This window comes from Vanessa tameamea, chromosome 27 (genome assembly GCF_037043105.1).
Source record: "Vanessa tameamea isolate UH-Manoa-2023 chromosome 27, ilVanTame1 primary haplotype, whole genome shotgun sequence".
NCBI classification, from domain to species: domain Eukaryota; kingdom Metazoa; phylum Arthropoda; class Insecta; order Lepidoptera; family Nymphalidae; genus Vanessa; species Vanessa tameamea.
The window spans coordinates 7195219-7214938 of record NC_087335.1 but is presented as its reverse complement, the minus strand read 5'-3'; the positions used below and the strand labels follow the sequence as shown (position 1 = coordinate 7214938).

The 19720-nt window shown below is 33.3% G+C and overlaps 1 protein-coding gene across 2 annotated transcripts in view; it reads right to left on the bottom strand.

Annotated features, from left to right (window-relative positions):
- The window catches only part of LOC113391955 (heterogeneous nuclear ribonucleoprotein L), a 385528-nt gene that overhangs the window by 16606 nt on the left and 349202 nt on the right, over positions 1–19720 (bottom strand). For both annotated transcript variants that reach the window (XM_064219358.1, XM_064219359.1), the window contains exon 6: positions 9761–9844. In XM_064219358.1, the coding sequence (XP_064075428.1) occupies positions 9761–9844 (84 nt within the window). The remainder of the gene's footprint in view (positions 1–9760; positions 9845–19720) is intronic.

The following is a 19720-nucleotide window of genomic DNA, read 5'->3' as shown; positions in this document are numbered from 1 at the left end:
GCGAATCCATAAACGATATTTTAGACTATACGAGTTCTCGATTATGTCGCGTCAGTTCGATATGAAATGTTCAATTACAAGTAATTGCCTTCGATGCCAACCGCATGAGGAATCTCATGTGGTTGGAGTACGCTATAGTGCAATTTATTCTTAAAGCTTTTGTTTATGAGCAGGGACGACCAACCCATGACACAAACAGGATCGAACTAATAATTGTCTTTTAGCTAAAATACGCAAAAAAAAAAAAAGTTTGATATTTAGACTCAAACCGTTTTACTTCAGTTCAATAGATCATTATGATATCAATATAAAAAGGTATGCTATCGTATGTATAACGTGTGAATAATTTTGATATTTTATTTAGACTCAGTGCCCACGGTCGGTTGAATAATACGAGCACGGTACATAAAACTTTTAAATGTCCCGCTGAGGACGGAAAAAAAGGTAGAAATTACAAGAACAAACGATCAAAACGGTGCGATGTTTTTGATTATTATTTTCCTTTCGTTATTCGGGTTGAGTTTGCGTGAAATAGGTCGTACATTGAAGTATAAATGTCTTCTTTATTTATACTTTATATAAAAACTTTTTGACTTTGTTCATCGGAGAGTGTTGTGGCGCCATCTATAATCAGACTGAGGCAACACTGCTGTATGAGTCAAGCTTAGAAGCGGCGGCGGGCAATCAGAGACGAGAGCTCGTTCCGAGCGGACGTGTTGTGTCAATTTAAACTATATATGAAACTACATTCTCTTTGTGTCTATAATAATTAAAGTTACTTTTGATTTAACTACATTGTTCTTGATTTTATTGCTATGGGTAGTATACCCATCATGTCGGATATAAATGAGAATACATACATGTCCTACGAACCAATCTCCTGTGATATATTTGAAATATAATCGATATAAAGCAAAAAAATACACGCAGCTTGTAATGTACATATATGTACATATATTTTACTTGGTGGTGAGGCTTTGTGCAAGCCCGTCTGGGTAGGTACCACCCACTCATCAGATATTCTACCGCGAAATAACAGTACTCTGTATTGTTGTGTTCCGGTTAGAAGGGTGAGCGAGCCAGTGTAATCACATGCACAAGGGACATAACATCTTAGTTCCCAAGGCTGGGGGCGCATAGGTGATGTAAGGAATGGTTAATATTTCTTACAGCGCCTTTGTCTATGGTGACCACTTACCACCAGGTGGGACATACGCTTTAACTGCCGCCCAAGCGTAACACGTCATACTCATAGATACCGATATATGTTAACATGTGTTTGTCGATGAGGATAAGATATTCCCACAAAAAGTAGATCGAAACGCCGAAAAAAGTTTACACATCGAAAATCCGAAATGTAAAACAAAATCTACATTGTACGGTTAGCGTAACAATGAAGGGGCAAGTTGACGTGTCTATAAAGTAGGGATTGTATGTTTACAACCGACAACCGTGCACGCGGAACGCTACGTATGGTCACGCGAAGTTTTCGTTTTTCGTTTATCAGCTCCATCGCTTCTGGCTCGTCCTAGTTCCGTTAGATATGATTCGTTTCGACATATTCATTCACCGACAACTGACGGTAAACTTTTTTTCTATATAAAACATACGACAAATTACTTGGTATTCATTTCTGCCAAGAAGATCGGTATTGCGATTTAACGGGGAAATGCTGCTAGCGTTCTTGTTAGCTTTCCACGTGGACATGATTACATTAGCATTCTGTAAATTTCCCACTGCTGGGCTAAGGCCTCCTCTCCCTTTGAGGAGAAGGTTTGGAGCATATTCCACCAAGCTGCTCCAATGCGGGTTGGTGGAATACACATGTGGCACAATTTCGTTGAAATTAGACACACGATGTTTTCCTTCACCGCCGAGCACGAGACGAATTATAAACACAAATTAAGCACATGAAAATTCAGTGATGCCTGCCTGGGTTTGAACCCGAAATCATCGGTTAAGATGCACGCGTTCTAACCACTGGGCCATCTCGGCTCCGCACCATTTTGATTATTATCTATATATACATAGATAAGGCATTAATGTTAATAACTTTCAGATAATATCAATATTATAAAATACGCGACTTGCTAACTTCTAAATACCAGGCTGCTACTGATCATTGAAGATTTCAGTATTGCCAATTAACCAGATCGTAGTAATACTTAGAAACGAGGATACTTTTTTTCGTAAAGTAAAACGGATTTAACTACTAAACCAATATAAATAAAACTTATACTAAGAGACACAGCGCGTTTCGTGAAATGTTTAGAGTATATAACATCATTATAAAAGAAGTCGCACTATGCTGTTTAACTCGTACTTAAGTAAGACTATACACGCCATCGACGTGACCAGCGTCAATTTATATTATCGTAAGAAATAAATCATAAAACATCCGATCATTATTTGACAATCCCTTGGAAAAAAACTAACATATATCTTCAAACTCGTACCAGATATAACTAACAATATATATATATATATTTATGATATCGGTAGGCGGACTAGCAAATAGGTCACCTGATTGTAAGTGGTCACTACCGCCCACAGACAATGGCGCTGTAAGAAATATTAACCATTCCTTACATCACCTATGTACCACCAATCTCGGAAACTAAGATGTTATGTCCCTTGTGCCTGTAGTTACACCGGCTCACGCGCCCTTCAAACCGGAACACAACAATACTGAGTACTGCTGTTGGGCGGTAGAATATCTGATGAGTGGGTGATACCTACCCAGACGGGCTTGCACAAAGCCTCACCACCAAGTGAATATATTCAACAAACAGAACCTATATCACAATTAAACATAACCGTAATAAATAAAAGTTGACAGAAACGAGCACAGACAAACGACCACACCTGATACACCGTTGTCTATGGTGGAAATGAAAATTGTCATTCATACGAGTGTTATAATGTATTCGGTATAATGAGCGGATTTGAACTCATACATTGTATGATATTCACGATTATACTATAAATCAACAATAAAAGTACAATGGACTGGGAGAACATGAAATCAATTTTTCGAAATAGTTATACAGAATATTTCAAATGTCTTTGTTAATATTGAATATAAGCTGCGCCCGCGACTTCGTGCGCGTTCGAATTTAACAAAAAAGTTATCGTTGTAGCCTAAGTTACTCCTTATTACATCAGCTATGCGCCAGTGAAAGTCCCATCATAATCAGTCCAACCAACAGACAGACAAATGTTGAAAAAAAAAAAAGTTATTTTCGTATATGTACCGTGTATACATACATATATATTTAGTAAAAATCGGTTTTATTAATGTCACAAGACACAGACACTCCAATTTTATTATATTTATGGATAGAAATGAAATTATCGAAGTACTATAAAAAAATGTTACCATAGCAATTCACGCTATTGTTCGATTCAGGTTTGAAGGGCGACAGTGTACCTACAGACAGGTGAGATACATCACGTCTTAGTCCCCAAGGTTAAGTGACGTGACATCGATGAAAGCGCAATGAAAAGGACAGTAAATATTTCTTGGTGCGAATATCTATGGACAGTGGTGACCAGTTACCAACAGATGCACCTTGCGCTAAGTCATTGTCAACGTAAGGAGGACAGACCTCTAATTATGACATCATTGTACCATTAACCATAGGATCTTGTTATGTCCTTCGTGCCGGTAAACAAACAGCAAATCTTATCCTTCAAAATAAAAAAACTTATCGTTAAAATATGGATTTCAAACGGGTCTTTTTACGTTTAATTCAATTATAAAACATTACAATTCAAAAGTGCTTATAGAAGTTGATCATCTGACTTCTTATTGAAAAACAACTTACGACAAGTGACTGATATCCTCCAAGGGAATAGTTTTTATGTTGATGTAGTTTCTGTGAGTGATGATATTAATGGCATAACCATTGACACAAAAACTAAGCCTTATTCTATCCTTATCAGTACTGAGCCTTATCATATCCTTTGTCAGTACAAACACGGATACGTATCAGAACGAGACGTATATTTCGATAAACCATCGTAGAAAAATACAGGGTATTAGTAATTGACGGTTTTCATGCACGATATAGAAAATTCAAATGAAAATAAATTATTCATATAGTATCAATAATAAATAAAACGTAAAGTGCGAGTCGGACTCGCGCAAGAAAGGTTCCGTTCCATTATATATAAAAACGGCACATCAAATCACGTTTGTTGTATGTGAGCCCCCTTAGATATTTATTTTATTCTTTTCTTTTGTATTCGTTGTTATAGCGGCAACAGAAATACATTATTATCTGTGAAAATGTCATAAGTCTAACTTTCACGGTTCAGCGTGGCGACAGACGGACGGACAGCGGAGTCTTAGTAATAGTACCATTTTACTCTTTGGTTACGGAACCCTAAGACGAAATGACGAATCAAAAACGTACCTTATCGACTATTGAATAAAGTACATTTCGATTTGCATCTCTAAAAAACAAAAGCGATACGCATAAGGGATATATAAAAGCCGAAAACATTATTCAATTAAAAAAAAAAAAAGATGCATTTCCACCGAAACGAATGAATTTTATACCCTCAATCCAATTACCCGCGACTCTGCCATCTGTTGACCGTTACATAAAAATAATGCAATAGAAGCGCGAATCGCTAAACTGTATCTCATATTTCCGGTGAAATTCGTGTGTCGCGCAAAATTTTCAAATTCGCATCGAGCGTTACAGTCGGTAACAGAGGTATGAATTATTTAAGGGAAGCGCTGGACTCGTCACAACGCCTCGCAATTCATGGAAGTTTTCGCGTTACTATAAATGTTTTAGGTATTTTAAGGGTTTTACTTTGTTAATCCATTAAATTGCGAAATCATGGCAATTTATGTACATACATATAACCCTTTATTATGCATATCGAGCCGAGATGGCCCAGTGGTTAGAACGCGTGCATCTTAACCGATGATTTCGGGTTCAAAACCCAGGCAAGCACCACTGAATATTCATGTGCTTAATTTGTGTTTATAAATCATCTCGTGCTCGGCGGTGAAGGAAAACATCGCGAGGAAACCTGCATGTGTCTAATTTCAACGAAATTCTGCTTCATGTGTATTTCACCAACCAGCATTTGAGCATCGTGGTGGAATGTGCTCTAAACCTTCTCCTCAAAGGGAGAGGAGGCCTTAGCCCAGCAGTGGGAAATTACATCCTGCTAATGTATATTAATATGTCTTTATTCAATTATATCGGATTAAACATGTTTATTGATATAAAAACGTACGAAGCGTGGTCATCTGACCGGCATGTAGGAGTATTAATAAACACAAAATAAGCACACGAGAACTCATTTGTTGACGGTGAGTTCCTCCTAAATAAGTCCATTCCTCATAACACCGACGCGCCACCGACCTTGAGAACTAGAATGTTATGTCCCTTGTGCCTGTCGTTACACTGGCTCACTTATCCCTCAAACCGGAACAGAAAAATACTAAGTATTGCTGTTGAATATTAATTTAAGTAAGCCGGTTAATATTCAACAAGTTTAATCACTGGACTTTAATTGTAAAACTTATTTATTAAAATTCGTTACCGAATCCCAAAGAAGGAGCTTTAGATAATACGTAAGATAAACTATAGTCAGACAAAATTACGTTCTAACTAAATATATTCAAACAATCGTTTCACCTGTAAAATTTGCTTAAACTAGGTTTCTAGTCTACTTCGAAACTAGAACAGCTGTTCTATTTAGATCGAGAAAAGCTACTTTAAATAACACACCTGAATAAAACCGTGTACGAAGCGAAAAAAAAGAACTCGTCCACTTATGAGGGGAAGTTTTGGAGTATATTCCACCGTGCTGTTCCATACGTATATACTCGCACGGTGGAAAGAAATGGAACAAATATTTTCTTCATCACATGAAGGTTTTTTCAGGTTACCCTTTTTAACCGCAGATCACGAGTTCAATTTTAAATACAAATTAAGCACATGAAGTTATCAATGGTGCGGAATTGGAACCCATTATATTCAATAAAGAAGCCTATAAAATTGAAATCTTTTATATAGAATGTTAAGAAATCCAAGTGGATCTGTCTTATACGAAAACTACCGGACATAAATAGTAACAAATTTGTACACTAAAATAAAAAATCGAGGTAAGTCTAACAAGAGGTGGATCGACGACAGCTGGAACCCTATAACCACGCCTGGTACAGGACCGAGACGCGAGGAGAAATTTTGAGGAGGTTTTTGCCGAAAAAGGTGAATCTTACAATTCACAATAATCTATATAGAAGCGAAATACCACTCACTGATTCATAACGAAATCACAGAAACTATAACGTCTACAGACTTGAAATTTGGCACGTACGTTCCTTAATAGACATCCGCGAAGGACAGATTTTACGAAATACCACCCCTAAGGGGGGCGGGGGGGGGGGGGGGAAGCCGCTTATTCAGCTTGTTGTTCATAAATTAACATAATATACGTTTATTGCTTGCATTATCATCGCGTATTCTACCACTGGTTTGTAATACTACTATTTAATAAAAATAAAAAAAACATTCTGAACTATATATTCAATTCGAGCGAGTTAATAGAAACATTATAAAATACTATCATATAAGAATTTAATCGGCGATACTAATATCATGAGTGCGAAAGGAACTATTCTGACATTCTGTCTATTTTTTAAGTTTTCACGTCCATCGAATCGAATTTGGTGAAAGGTACGAAGTAAGCTTGAACCCCAAGGAAGGACGGACAAAGGACATTTTCTACACCTAAAACCTAAGACACTTTTATATTTTTCAATTACATAAAGGATGAATAAAGCAAAATAAATAAATGTATTTTTATTACCATAACAATAGTAAAGTTCCAAGGTGAAATAGAGGAGCTTCTATAAAATTCAATTCAACCGTTTCGTGAGGGACAGGTGAACCATGTAAAAGAATATTTTATTCATGAAGTTATTACAGGGAACGAATACGGTTCAAATGTTTCTACTAATTGATATTCCTATTCGATTCAATGCAGGTATCATAATGCAGATAAAATGGATCGAATTATTTGTGGTGCATGATGCATGATGGTTATAAAAAATGTATTATATACGTTCAGAAAATATTTCGTTTTACTAGAATTAAATTAATCACGACCATAATGAATTGACCATGTCCAAACGAAAATGTCAGACTACAATTTATGCCTGGTTACTATACAACGACTGGAGAAACGACTCGTTTTGCTTACCGTTAGTAGAATCAACACTCAAAAAGGATGTTTCACAACTGGACTAAGTTCTCCTCTCCTGTTATTTAATCTTTTTTTACGAGGCGTAATCCGTAAGCGACTATATAGAAAAAGTTTATTAAGTATTGAAGCCAGAAGTATGGGAGTTACGACTCGTTTTTCGTAGCTGTAAAACGATCGACTGCTGCAGAAAACGATTCGTTAAATATAGAAACCGGACACTACGAATATATCCATAATTTTTATTTTTAAATAAACTTACATTAATAAAAATCTCGATCAATTGAATATTTTTTTCCGATCCATCTCTAAACCTGGTAATAGAAGATTTTAAAAAATATTGGTAATCTAATAGCACTATTCAAAAAACAAACTTAGAAGAAAGTACAGTAACAAGTTCAGTTCATAATAAATGGCGAGTTTTAACATTCAGTTGCGGAACTAAATCGGATATGTGTCTAGAAAATCCAGTACCAAATATAGTGCATGTCAGAATCCCACGTAGAGGGAATAAGTAACACATAGAGCTAGTACGCTCTAGATTGAGACCATAATAGAAAATAGAGTATCCAACCAAATTACACAATTTCGCTTTGAGATATTGAGATACTGAAATCCTCAGATTTGTGGTTCGGTCAATTCGCATTGTGCACTTTCGTTTCGTCTCCTTAATGGACAATTATCAAGGTGTCGAACGTTTAGAAGCATTTTTACTTAAAACTTAATTAATGTATCGCATCACGTATAGTTTCCATATGGACAGCGAGCGATCCTATCTAAATAGAAGCACCAACGAGACATAGAGTAGGTCCATTTTTCTATCTAATCTTTAAACCCTAAATTCCGACGTGTGTGCTCGTAATTCTTCTCCTCCTTAATGACTTAACCGAAGAATATAGAATTATCGCGAACATCCAGAATAGTTTTTAAATTTTCCGACTAATATCTAGTTTTTATACATTTTTTGTCACATAAAAAATCACGACTCAATTTTCGGCCACCAGCAGTTCTAAAAATTTGAACGCATCACTATTTAAACGAGCATCACGGAACCACGACTAATTTTACTCGTGCGTAACTACTTCAGATAGGTAAAATCATACTACCGTAGCAACTATTCTCATGTGTTATATAAGAGTGTACATGCACCTATCAGCTTCATTTAAATTTTTAACGTTTTATTCAAAGCGTTACGCTAATTTCTCGCTCGGATGCTCAGCGGCGCGACGATATCTTTTTGTCGAGAGAGATTCTCTATTTATGGAGCCGTATTATTTTTCACTTCACTTGTTGCATTATGCATCTCATCTTTAATAGAATATATAAACAATTCGCGGACTTATTGAACAATAATAACATTAAACGAAACTTTTTATATACAAATACGTATAAAAAATTATGACATAGGAAAAAATATAAAAATGTCTAGTGAAAACGCGGTCACTATAACGTAAACAGACCAACAGTTGAAAGAAATACCAAGTTCAAATAAACTCAATGTGTAAAACAGGATAGATATATAAGAAATTAGTGAGACTTTTGACTTTAAATCTTTTTACGAAAAAACAGTAATATTAGTAAACAATAAATTTGAAAATACTAAATTAATTATCATTTTAAATTCTATTCTTTGAATATCCATTATACTAAAATAAAACTCTAAACTTTTCTAGGTAAAAACGTGTTAACTCTTCAAAGTCCAAATGGTATCATCTTGTCAAAGTTTAGTGCGATTCTTAGAGCCATGCACAAAAGTTACATCGACTTCAGGAACCGTTCAAACTTCTAACAACTTTGTCGCCCTACTTCTACTAGAATTATCTGGAAAGTTCCAGAAGTAGATCAGAAATTCACCACTAATTGATTAGATAACAAGTAACACTAGGTCAGTTTCATATTGCTCTTGTAAAGTTAATTTTGTCATAAAATGTATATTATCATTGGCATTTTTGGGACTACAAATATTTATGTATGAAGTATAATAGAAAATGTTTATCGGTAATCATCTATGTTTTGAATTACTTCTCTCATCTTGAATTTTAGAAGTATCGTTGCCGCGTTATTTTGTTTAAAATGTGTTAGATTCATAATCGTTATCAAATCTTACACAAAATGTTATGCTGGCTTATGTTCGTGTGCGACGCGTTCACGCACCGTTCATTCGGAATAATGGAAAAGTACCATTGGTGTTAATGCACTTGCGTGAAGGTTTTTTTTTAATGGTATCTCGTATATCAAGTATGAAACAATATATTTAAAAAAATCAAGAATGTCAAGAATCAATTAATATTAAATTTAAACGTCGACTGATATATTTTGTCTGCATTGTGTTAGTCTTCAAGAAATCTGAAATATCCTACTTATATGACGAGACTGTATTTTCTCTACTTAAGAGATTTATAATCGACCAGCAATTATATCATATTTATACTATTTGGTGACCATTTAACAGTAGAGGGTAATTTACTCGTCAGTCTTTCCAACGTTTCAATAGAACAATTCCAATAGAAATACTAATTCTACTTACTGTATGGCTGTGGTCTTCCGCCAGTGTACTGAGGAGACTGCAGGAGTGGTGCACTTCGCTGTGTTGGCTGGACGTCTTCTGACACTGGAAATAGAAAACATTTGTTTACAAAGCTGTTTAAAGCCAGAGCAATATTGATACATGAAGCTTATCTTAATAGCGTTGACTATGTCATGTGGATGGATGGAGAGTGCTCAGTTATCATCATACCATCATAAACAGCTGTTCCATAACCTTTTACTTATGTATCAATTATTGCCACTGTTAAATTTAGATCATATTATTTTTAATGACACTTCTCACGCAATATTTCATGTGATTCCATCTATTTTATGATAATTCGAAGCACGCAAGAAATATATTCTAGAAGATTACGAGGAAGAGATCATTTTTTCGCATAAGTTATTTAAAGTAAAAAAAAAAAAGATACGAAGACAGCCAATCAAATGCAAGCAAGACATTTAATATGAAGCTATATATTCTGGAAAGTAATAATATATAATACACAAGGAAAATTGGGGGTTGAATAATATGTATTTATCGCCTACATTAGCACAGAAGTCGATGCTATTAAACTAAATCATACAAAACGTCTAATATATTTAAGATATATCCTCTGGATTGTAGACCGAATCATACAATTTATTATTTTATGATTCCAAATTTCAATAGGCGTCAAAGCCATAGGAGTGTTTTTCTTTCAAAACCTTAAATAGAAGTTTTATGACAATATAATGAATTTCTTGACAATACTAATAATAAAATACAATATAAATTAACACTGTTGTTACAATATTAGAGTGATCATTTATTTTTTATTAAATAACTTTACAAAAATATATACAATTTAAACAGAATTCAATAAAATACACCAGAATAATTGAGTTAAGATAAAAACAAAGCAAAGTAATATTAAAAAAAAAATATATTATAAAAGAAACAGCAAAAGAAAAAAAAGTTTCATTAAACTAAGTGGGCGAAAATATTAGAACAATAACGAAAAGATCATCCATGAGGTCCCAATTATGGTATGACAAATGAATATGGCTCTAAAAGACATAGGTCTAAAGCTTAAATTAGTAAATCCATTCTGGCCTAATGACACACTTACCGTGATTTGAAATGTGTCAAGCGTATCTTCGCACCGACCGTCCCACCGTCACTTCCCTGCACATATAAAAAGACGACCACACTCTTTATTTCATCCTTTTCCAACTCTTTAAAATGTCCATATTACTGTTTCATCTCGCATAGCGTTAACTGTGCATGCCAATTCCACGATAGTTATAAAAGCTACAAAAATATAACGGATATAATAAACAAAAATGTATCCATCTGTTTTTCCTTATTTTGAACGTATTTCTGTGTTTGCTGAGACATTTTTTTTTAACTGTGTCTTGTGTTTCTTGTCTGCATGTTTGCTTGTTGTCAATTCTGCTGTCTTCATTTCAATGTTTTCTGTTTGATTCTCCACATTGAGATCTACGTCTCTCACTAAACATTTCAGAGTGTGTTTGTCTTTAGTTTTATATGTGCATGGAAGATTACTAACTCATAAATCAATGCTTATATATTATTGTACATTGAAGACGAGGGAAGGTTTACCAAATTTTGTTTAAATTATTTTCATTATATCTTCAAATTAGAATATTCATTACATTATTATGCATTTGGACACTTGAAATATTCTTTTTAAGCAATACGCTATCTAAAAAAGCAGCGTATCGCAATTTTCGTATGAAAATATACTAGCTTGAAGCAAAATTTGGTTAACCTTTCCACTCTCCGGGTGTACATCTGTATGTTAATATTACACTGTAGTGGATGCATAAAATAGCTATGTAGAAAAGCTAGATAGTATAAGTTGAAAGCGGGTAAAGAAATATAAGTATTATTATAAAAATAAAGCTTCCATTACAGTTTCAGTTTCTCGAATAACTTCATTCGTTTTAATATTATTATTGTAATTATCAAATTTATATTTTTCATCAGTATCATTATATAATTTATCCTTAGATACTTTGAAAACTGAAACTTTAACAGTTTATACAAAATTATCGTAAGCAATACATACCAAAATGTTAGGATGAGCAGAAAGCTTTGCCTGTACCTAAATATTTAATGTGAATTTTTCGGTCGATAACAATTTTTAGCATTTTGTCTATAACTTAATACTAATAAAAATATATATTATCTTGAAATAAGTTGTATATTTTATAATACAGTAATTATTATCAACCGAACTATTTGTGTTTACAGGAATGAAATTTGAATGATTAATCCTCGTGGTAAGAGATCTTGTGTAGTCTTGTATAGGATATAGGATATATTGAATACTTAAAAGTAATGTACTAAATTTTCTGTTACAATATGTAGCAATGAAAGAAAGAACTTCGATGTACCACCATTTATAGAAGACGTTAAACCTTTTTTACGATTGAAATTTGGTACAACGACACTGAAACTCTCGATCACTAATATTCAATTAGTGTGTTTTGGGATATGTCCACTAATAATAAAATAGTTTAAAAGTAATTCTGTATTACCAAAGTAAGCTACAATAATGTCTTATTTAGCCTTTATTTACTTCCAAAAATAATATTTAAAACTTCAATTTGAATCTTAAACATTCAATGTTTGAAATTCAGATATAATTTTATAATAAGAGTTTCAATACCTTTAGTATTTAGATAGAAAATCTTAAAGCGAGCTCAAGTTTAGTAATTTCATGAATACGAGAAAATTCCTCGAAATAAAAGTCTTATATTACAGTAATTTTATTTCGTTAACTTTCTGCGAACCTTAGCAACGATATTGAAGTTTTGATCAAAATGTAAATAAGTGATAAAAGCTTACATAACTCAAATTATTTGAATTATATTTCAATTTATATTCTGGTCGATTTGAGTTGTGTCAATAGAAGGGTCGGCTTTGTTAATAATGTAATTGGCCATTTTGTATATTTTACAGTTTTACCATGAAATTGAATAATTTACATCTATGCTCCCTTGCTTCAAGAGGATTTTTTTTGTATAATATTATGTCTCTTGTGCCTGTAGTTACACTGGCACAATCAGCTTCCAACCTGAACACAGCAATGCTAAGCATTGCTTGTTTAGCACTAGAATATTTGACGAGTGAGTGGTACCTACACAGACCAGCTAGCTCAAAATCCTATCACTAACCTAAGGTAGGTTTTACACAATATTAATTTATTAAATAAAAACATTTAATTTGAAGGTCTCTTGCCTTTTGGTTGTTAATAAATATAAAAACTTTACATCTTTTATTTCTTTTCAAGGAAAACATCCAAACACAACTTTTTACCGGGTACCTCTTTCATAAAAGACTACTTTCTATATATTTGGAGTAGGTATAACTTATTTCCAATCTCCCTACCTTTCCCATAAACTATAACAGATAAATATCAAGTGTGTTTCAATCTTTCTGTCGCTAAATTTGTTATAATCGTATATTTTATGCAACCTTCCGTCAACGCCGAGCACGATGATTTCGAAGGAGAAACTAAATACCCGAGAACTAAATGGTGCTTGCTCACATTTAGGCACGAGATCTTTGTTGAGTTTCACGTGTTCCGTTAACTGAGCCATCTCTGCTAGCTCTCTGAGTTTTTAAATCTCATTACGAAAACTTAATAAACGTGAACAGTTTGGTAAAGGTGAAGTTATTTGCTCCTCTGATACACTGCCTAAAATTTCACATCTAAAACCATCCGCGTACTCGACACAAAGGAATGAACGAATTGCATGTCCTCGTCGCAGCTTTGCTTTAGTAGTTCATTTCGTTCCAAAACACACGGACGGCGTTGAAACGAATCTAGATACACATATACGTAGAATATATAAGTATCCGTTCGGAATGCAATATCTGATTAATGGAAATTGAACACAGAACCAAGCAGCTGTTCATTTTGATTCAATATGAAGGAGGAACCTGGAGCGATATTCAAATTTATACACGTATTTGAGCTAACTGACTGAGGGACTGCTACTAATAGTATTCAATTAAATTGTTTTTGTTTAACGGCTTTTTGATGTAAAATTTCTTTTTGCGCGGGCTAGACGTGACTGAATCGTATACCGTGACAGCTAACGGGAATGAGACATATTATTTTTATTTAATTTATTTATTCTTTATTGCACACCAATACTTAAAATTAAGTTTGATAGCTTAACAAAAGTTGCATGAAGTGCAACAGTCATATTAAATACCTCAATGCATTATTATATATGTCCATATTTAAATATCAAGTAAAAGTATATTTTTTTTATTATAATATTTTTTTTATTTTACTTATTTTTATTTATTGATATACTTTAATAACAAAATATTTTAATAACCATCAATTTCAATGTTTCAAATGCGTCGGGCGTACCGTGAACATCAATTTTTTTTTGTTTATTTAATGGCAAATTATTTCGCCTACCGTAACCGTAACTTATAATGAACTAAATATTATATGCCTATTACATGCCTATATCATGCACATATGCTTGATGTAGGCATGAAATACGAAGGCGTGAATGGTAAAGGAAGATTGTGAAATATGAATATGGCTTTTAGGCAATATTTGTTTTCTTTAGGTAATTCTAGCCAATGTTATAAATGCGAAAAAGATTTATTTTTTGTTTTAATTATTACGTTTAACTACTCAACCGATAATTTCAATTGTTAGGGTTACAAAAACACCGCCAACGCACACGGCAGAAGCCACAGGCGTAAACTAGTTTTGTATAAAATTCTCTTAATTTTTCAACGTTCATTGATACGTTGTTAGACTTACACAAGTTATGTTGTGTTGTTATCGAATATTATCTTTCAAACGTAAAGTTTTTTTCAGGGGATTCACAAATAAATCTGCAACGTTGTTATCCGACCCTTCTACGACTGATTATTGAGACGTCAACATCTTTTACTTCCCCTCCGTTACCCAACACCGGCGTACATCAAAAGTAAGCCGATCCCCACTTACCAAAGTCCTTGTGCTGTTTATTATCTCGACATCGATATCCGAAATATTTCACCTTCCTCGTGTATAATGGTAATATTTATAAGCCGCGGTTGTGTTTGTTTAATCATTATTAGTCGTCGCTCGCGGCTTATCTCGTGTTTTAGGGGGTTAGTCGTCAGGTGTTAGGTATAAAAAAGTAACCTATGAACTTCCTTGAAGTTCAAGCTTACTTAATACCAAAAATTTCATCAAATTGTATTCAGTTGTTTGACCTTGACACAGCAACATACAGACAGACAAAGCTTTTTTCACATTAATAATAAAGATTTGGGGCAATGGCGAAGTTGATAGTTGTTTATGACATCGCATAGAAACTGGGTAAGCAGTACAGTACTAATAGTACTTTCCTAAGAATCGAATAAAAATAAGTTAATTCAACAATTAATTATAGATTTTGAAGAGTTATAAGTTTTCATAGAAATCTTAAAAAAAACAATAATGATTAAATATTTAAAAAAAAAACATCATTGGTTCCGTCTATAGACATTGGCAGATCATATAAATCAGTATCGAGTCGAAATCTTTTAAATTTACCCGAACAATATATGGGTATGAGATTATCTATCTCAAAGCGATTTTGCCATACCTAAATCGAGCTATGTATCTTGTTCACATTGCACGACAAAGAGAACATGCAAGAAATATAGACGGTAATGCGAGACGAGATCCTATTGCTCTGGAAACGTATTATTCACAACACTAAACCCGCAACTCTACACGCGTGGTCTTCGCAATCGGGACTTTCCCTTTTTTGACCAATCCGAGGACATTCTCGGACAATATAAATACCACATTATATTATATTTATCATAGTTGATATAACTACAGACACAATTACATAAGTAATTGTTATGATGTCAATAGGCGTTTATTGTCTTAGAAAGTGTTAAAATTAATGAAGATCAATGTATACTGCTCAGAATAGACTCGATTCAGAAATGCTTGTAAAAACTTCCAATTTAAATAAACAGGAAATGGACAGGTGATCAGACTTGCAGGCAATATTTATTAAAATAGACATTCTCTCGTAAGGTATATACAAACTAACGGCCCGCGACATCGAACATACATACAAATATAATTTATCGATAGACTTTTTGAAATTACGAGCAGGATTCACTAATCAAACTATATACTGCTCGCTTATTGGTTGTTTTATTACGTTATCGGTTAGCACCGACCAATGATCATTCATTTTTTTTGTTGAATTTCTTAATTGGGCTTTAAAATAAGTTGCTCCAGGATAAAACTGATATATCAATGAACGAATTTCAGTCAGACACGACATTGCTTTTAATATATTTATAGTATGGAAAGGGGAGACGATTTTTAGTACTGCTGAAAATTCTTCATATAACCAATGTAAATAAAATGTATACTAGAAGATGCAGTTTATAATTAAATATATACAAACACGCACAGACTCACATACGGGTTTTATTTACATTTATTATTCACCTCGTGGTTAACTTCAGTTATTTCATTAAAACTTTTAACGAGCGTGTCAGATTAAGTAAGAAATAAATAAATAATAATACGATTACAAACAAGGCTTACGCTATGTATTGTATGTTTTAATCAATTCCGTAATAACAATAATTTAATTTAAGTTATTTTTGAATTGTATTGATAACATTGATATTAAATAAGAGGGTACTTTGACTTTTCCGTTCAATATTGTGAGTCACGTGATTTGTAGTGAGGCTTATATAAGTGATGGAAGCTCGGTACAGAACACTTTTACTTTACTTGACTTTTACTTTTCACTTTGATCCTGGACCAAGTTAGTTGCTGCTAACATTTAAGGTACGATATAATTTTGTTATATAGTATAATTGTTATTGCTTGTTAAATGAATATATGAATTGTGTTTTTGCAATTATCAATATACAAAGTTACTATTATATATACAAAGAAATAGAAATTATTCTTAAAATATCCTGACATAATGTATTAAGTCTCTATAAAAAATCTAACAAGCGCATCGTTATGACCCTAATAGCATTAGAGACGCTATTCGAGTTGCGTAGTTCTTTTGTATTATAGAATTTCCTTATCGAATAACTAGCTCCTTTGCGCGGTTTCATTTGATTTATACACATAAGCATATGTTATGCAAGCCTTTATGAATATAAAACGAATTCTTCGGAAAGCGCGTTGAACAAAATATGAGCGTGGTGAGCGTGGTAAGCAATTTTTTCATTAACCGTTCACTAAAAATGGAAGGTCATGCAATATTAAGCATTACTAGAAAAAAATATCGGAAGACAATCTTCCTGTAATCTAGAATATTCTGTAGATCAATATGTCACGGTCCATCGTGGGAGAAATTATTCTGGACCATACATTTTTAAGAGGAGTATGAAATATGCTTTAGACATTGCAAGCTGTAATGTCAAACCTTCTCTACTCTCGAGAAGGAGTCTATACGCTTCGGCACGCTTCCCTAATGCGGGTCAGAGGATAAACGTGAGGTTTCCTGATGATGACTTCCGTTACCAGTTCTAAACTCAGCACAGCTTGCCTGGTTTTGAACTCGAATCTTCACTTACTATTGCCGTCTTCTAACCTAGGTCTAGGACCCTTCATTATTTAAAACTTTATATCTGTTCTGGTTTGTGAGTGAACTAAGTACAGACAACAGAAGATATAACATGAATACGCAGTAGGGCACTTAATCCAAGCAGTGCCCCTATCTGAAGAAGAGGTGATATACAATTAGAAGGTCCATTTGCTCGTCTGCCTTCCATAAAAATATTATCATGACTGTCTAAAAAAGAACCCTTAAAATTCAACACTCGAACAAAGATTCCTTACAACTCAAAACCACAAACTAGTTCAAGTAAATACCCAATAAATAAACAATAAATAACTGCAGGAATGGAGTACCATTTTGGTAAGTCATAAATTTAATTGACTACTTCAGTAAAACCCCCATTGTTCTCATCCCATCCATAGCTTTACGCTTAGTTAAAAGAGGACGATGGATTTATCAGCAGCGCGAGAAAACGCTGATGACTTGATGATGATGATCATGAAATATTCTCAATACCACTTGCATATCAGATCTTCATTAGATATCGCAGACAATTATCTACCTATATTAGACAAATAGGTAAAATTTGTTTGTTCGTATGTATGGCGTAATCTCCAGAACTAATGATCGAATTCTATAAACTGTTTTCACTTGTTGAATATTACATTATACCCGAGTTTCGATAAATAAATAAACAGATAAATTATTATTTCCCATATAATGGTATCACGGAAAAATAAAAAATATATATATTTTGTACGATTTATCAGATTTTTTAAATACATGGTATAGAAACAAATATTTCTAAGCTGCTGTTAAGTTATGCTACACCACCCTCATAAATGACTTAGGAAAAGCCGTATTTCTGCGAAGAAAAGCCTTTCTCACAAAAAATTGCCTTCGCAGGATCTTTCATTTATTGCATTTCGCTCACGAACATGTCTGTCCTATTTTCATCATCATCTTATCCTATCTTTTCTTTTTCTATGACAGAATTAGGTACTCACAATATTTTCCAAAGTTCTCACTCGTGATTCTCACCCGTGTCCTGTTCTACATACAAACATACGTATGTCTACGCTATACCACCTTGTAGATAGTCTCGGTGTATAACTTTAGTTTTCGCGCGTTAGTGTGGTATACCACACTCTTGACACGTGTTCCGTCTACATAACGTATACAGACTCAGAACCGGTTTAAACTGGACCCAAAAGATAATATATATAACAAAATTCGTCGATTTTGACATGAACTTTCCCAAATTAGCGATAAACATTTCACGAATGAAATTTCATATAAAATAAAAGATTGAAATTAAGTATGTCCTCAAATAACATGGATCTCTTGAAACTCTATGAACGTGACGGAAGCTCTTGAAACCTTTTTACGTTAGAAGTACACGGTACTCGATCAATATTATCACAAAAAGCCGCTTCATCATATGAAGGGGCCGGTGCCCTCCGCAAAACTACTATATTTAATATATTCTTCTAAACAGTAACTAATTTACTAGTCAACATGTAAAATTATTATATTTACACCTCTGCAAGTATTTAACCATAACACGTAAATATTGTATATTCTTAAAATATTCTATTAATCGAACAAAAACAGAAACATACGGGCGTTAAACCTTCCTGTTTTCGAAAGGCTTTTTATGTGTAAACACCAAATTAGATCGTGAACAACAATTATAAATTCTAATAATAAATATACGGGCACACGGTATAGTTTTTTTTATTATTCATTTAATTTTATAAACCTTATAATACTGAGATTGAAATAAATACAAAATTGACACAAATCTTCCATTTACGTTAAATCGGTAACAGTAATTTTATTTCGAACTAGCTGAACCTGCGGCTTTAGTTTAGTTTCGTAAAATCCATTTTTAGCGAATGTCTACAGCTATAAGGAATCTATCTGCCAAATTTCAAGTTTGTATATGTTTATTATTGTTTATATATAGATTTAACGCGGGAAAAATCTTGTATAATTTTTCAAAGCTATAACGATAAACTACTATAATATAACAGCATAAATAAATATTTCTAATGTCAGTAAGTTACGACACTTTTACCGAAACGACAATCGTATCGATTCAGAGAGAACTGCCTACGAATCCACGTGTAGCATGCCTTGACATTTAGCATCGTCGCTTTAAATAGCAACCATCTTTTATAAGTGACAGTTTTGCTTTGATTTGAAATATTGTTTGTACATATATAACATTAATGAATTAAAAATTATAAGTGCTAATATATATTTGTTATTTTATTCATACCTATCTATGGGCCAATTGATAGAAATATTATCCATTATAATATTAAATTATTTATTATGATTATATAATATTAAAGACTAATAGCAGTATTGCGTATCAAAATTCTCA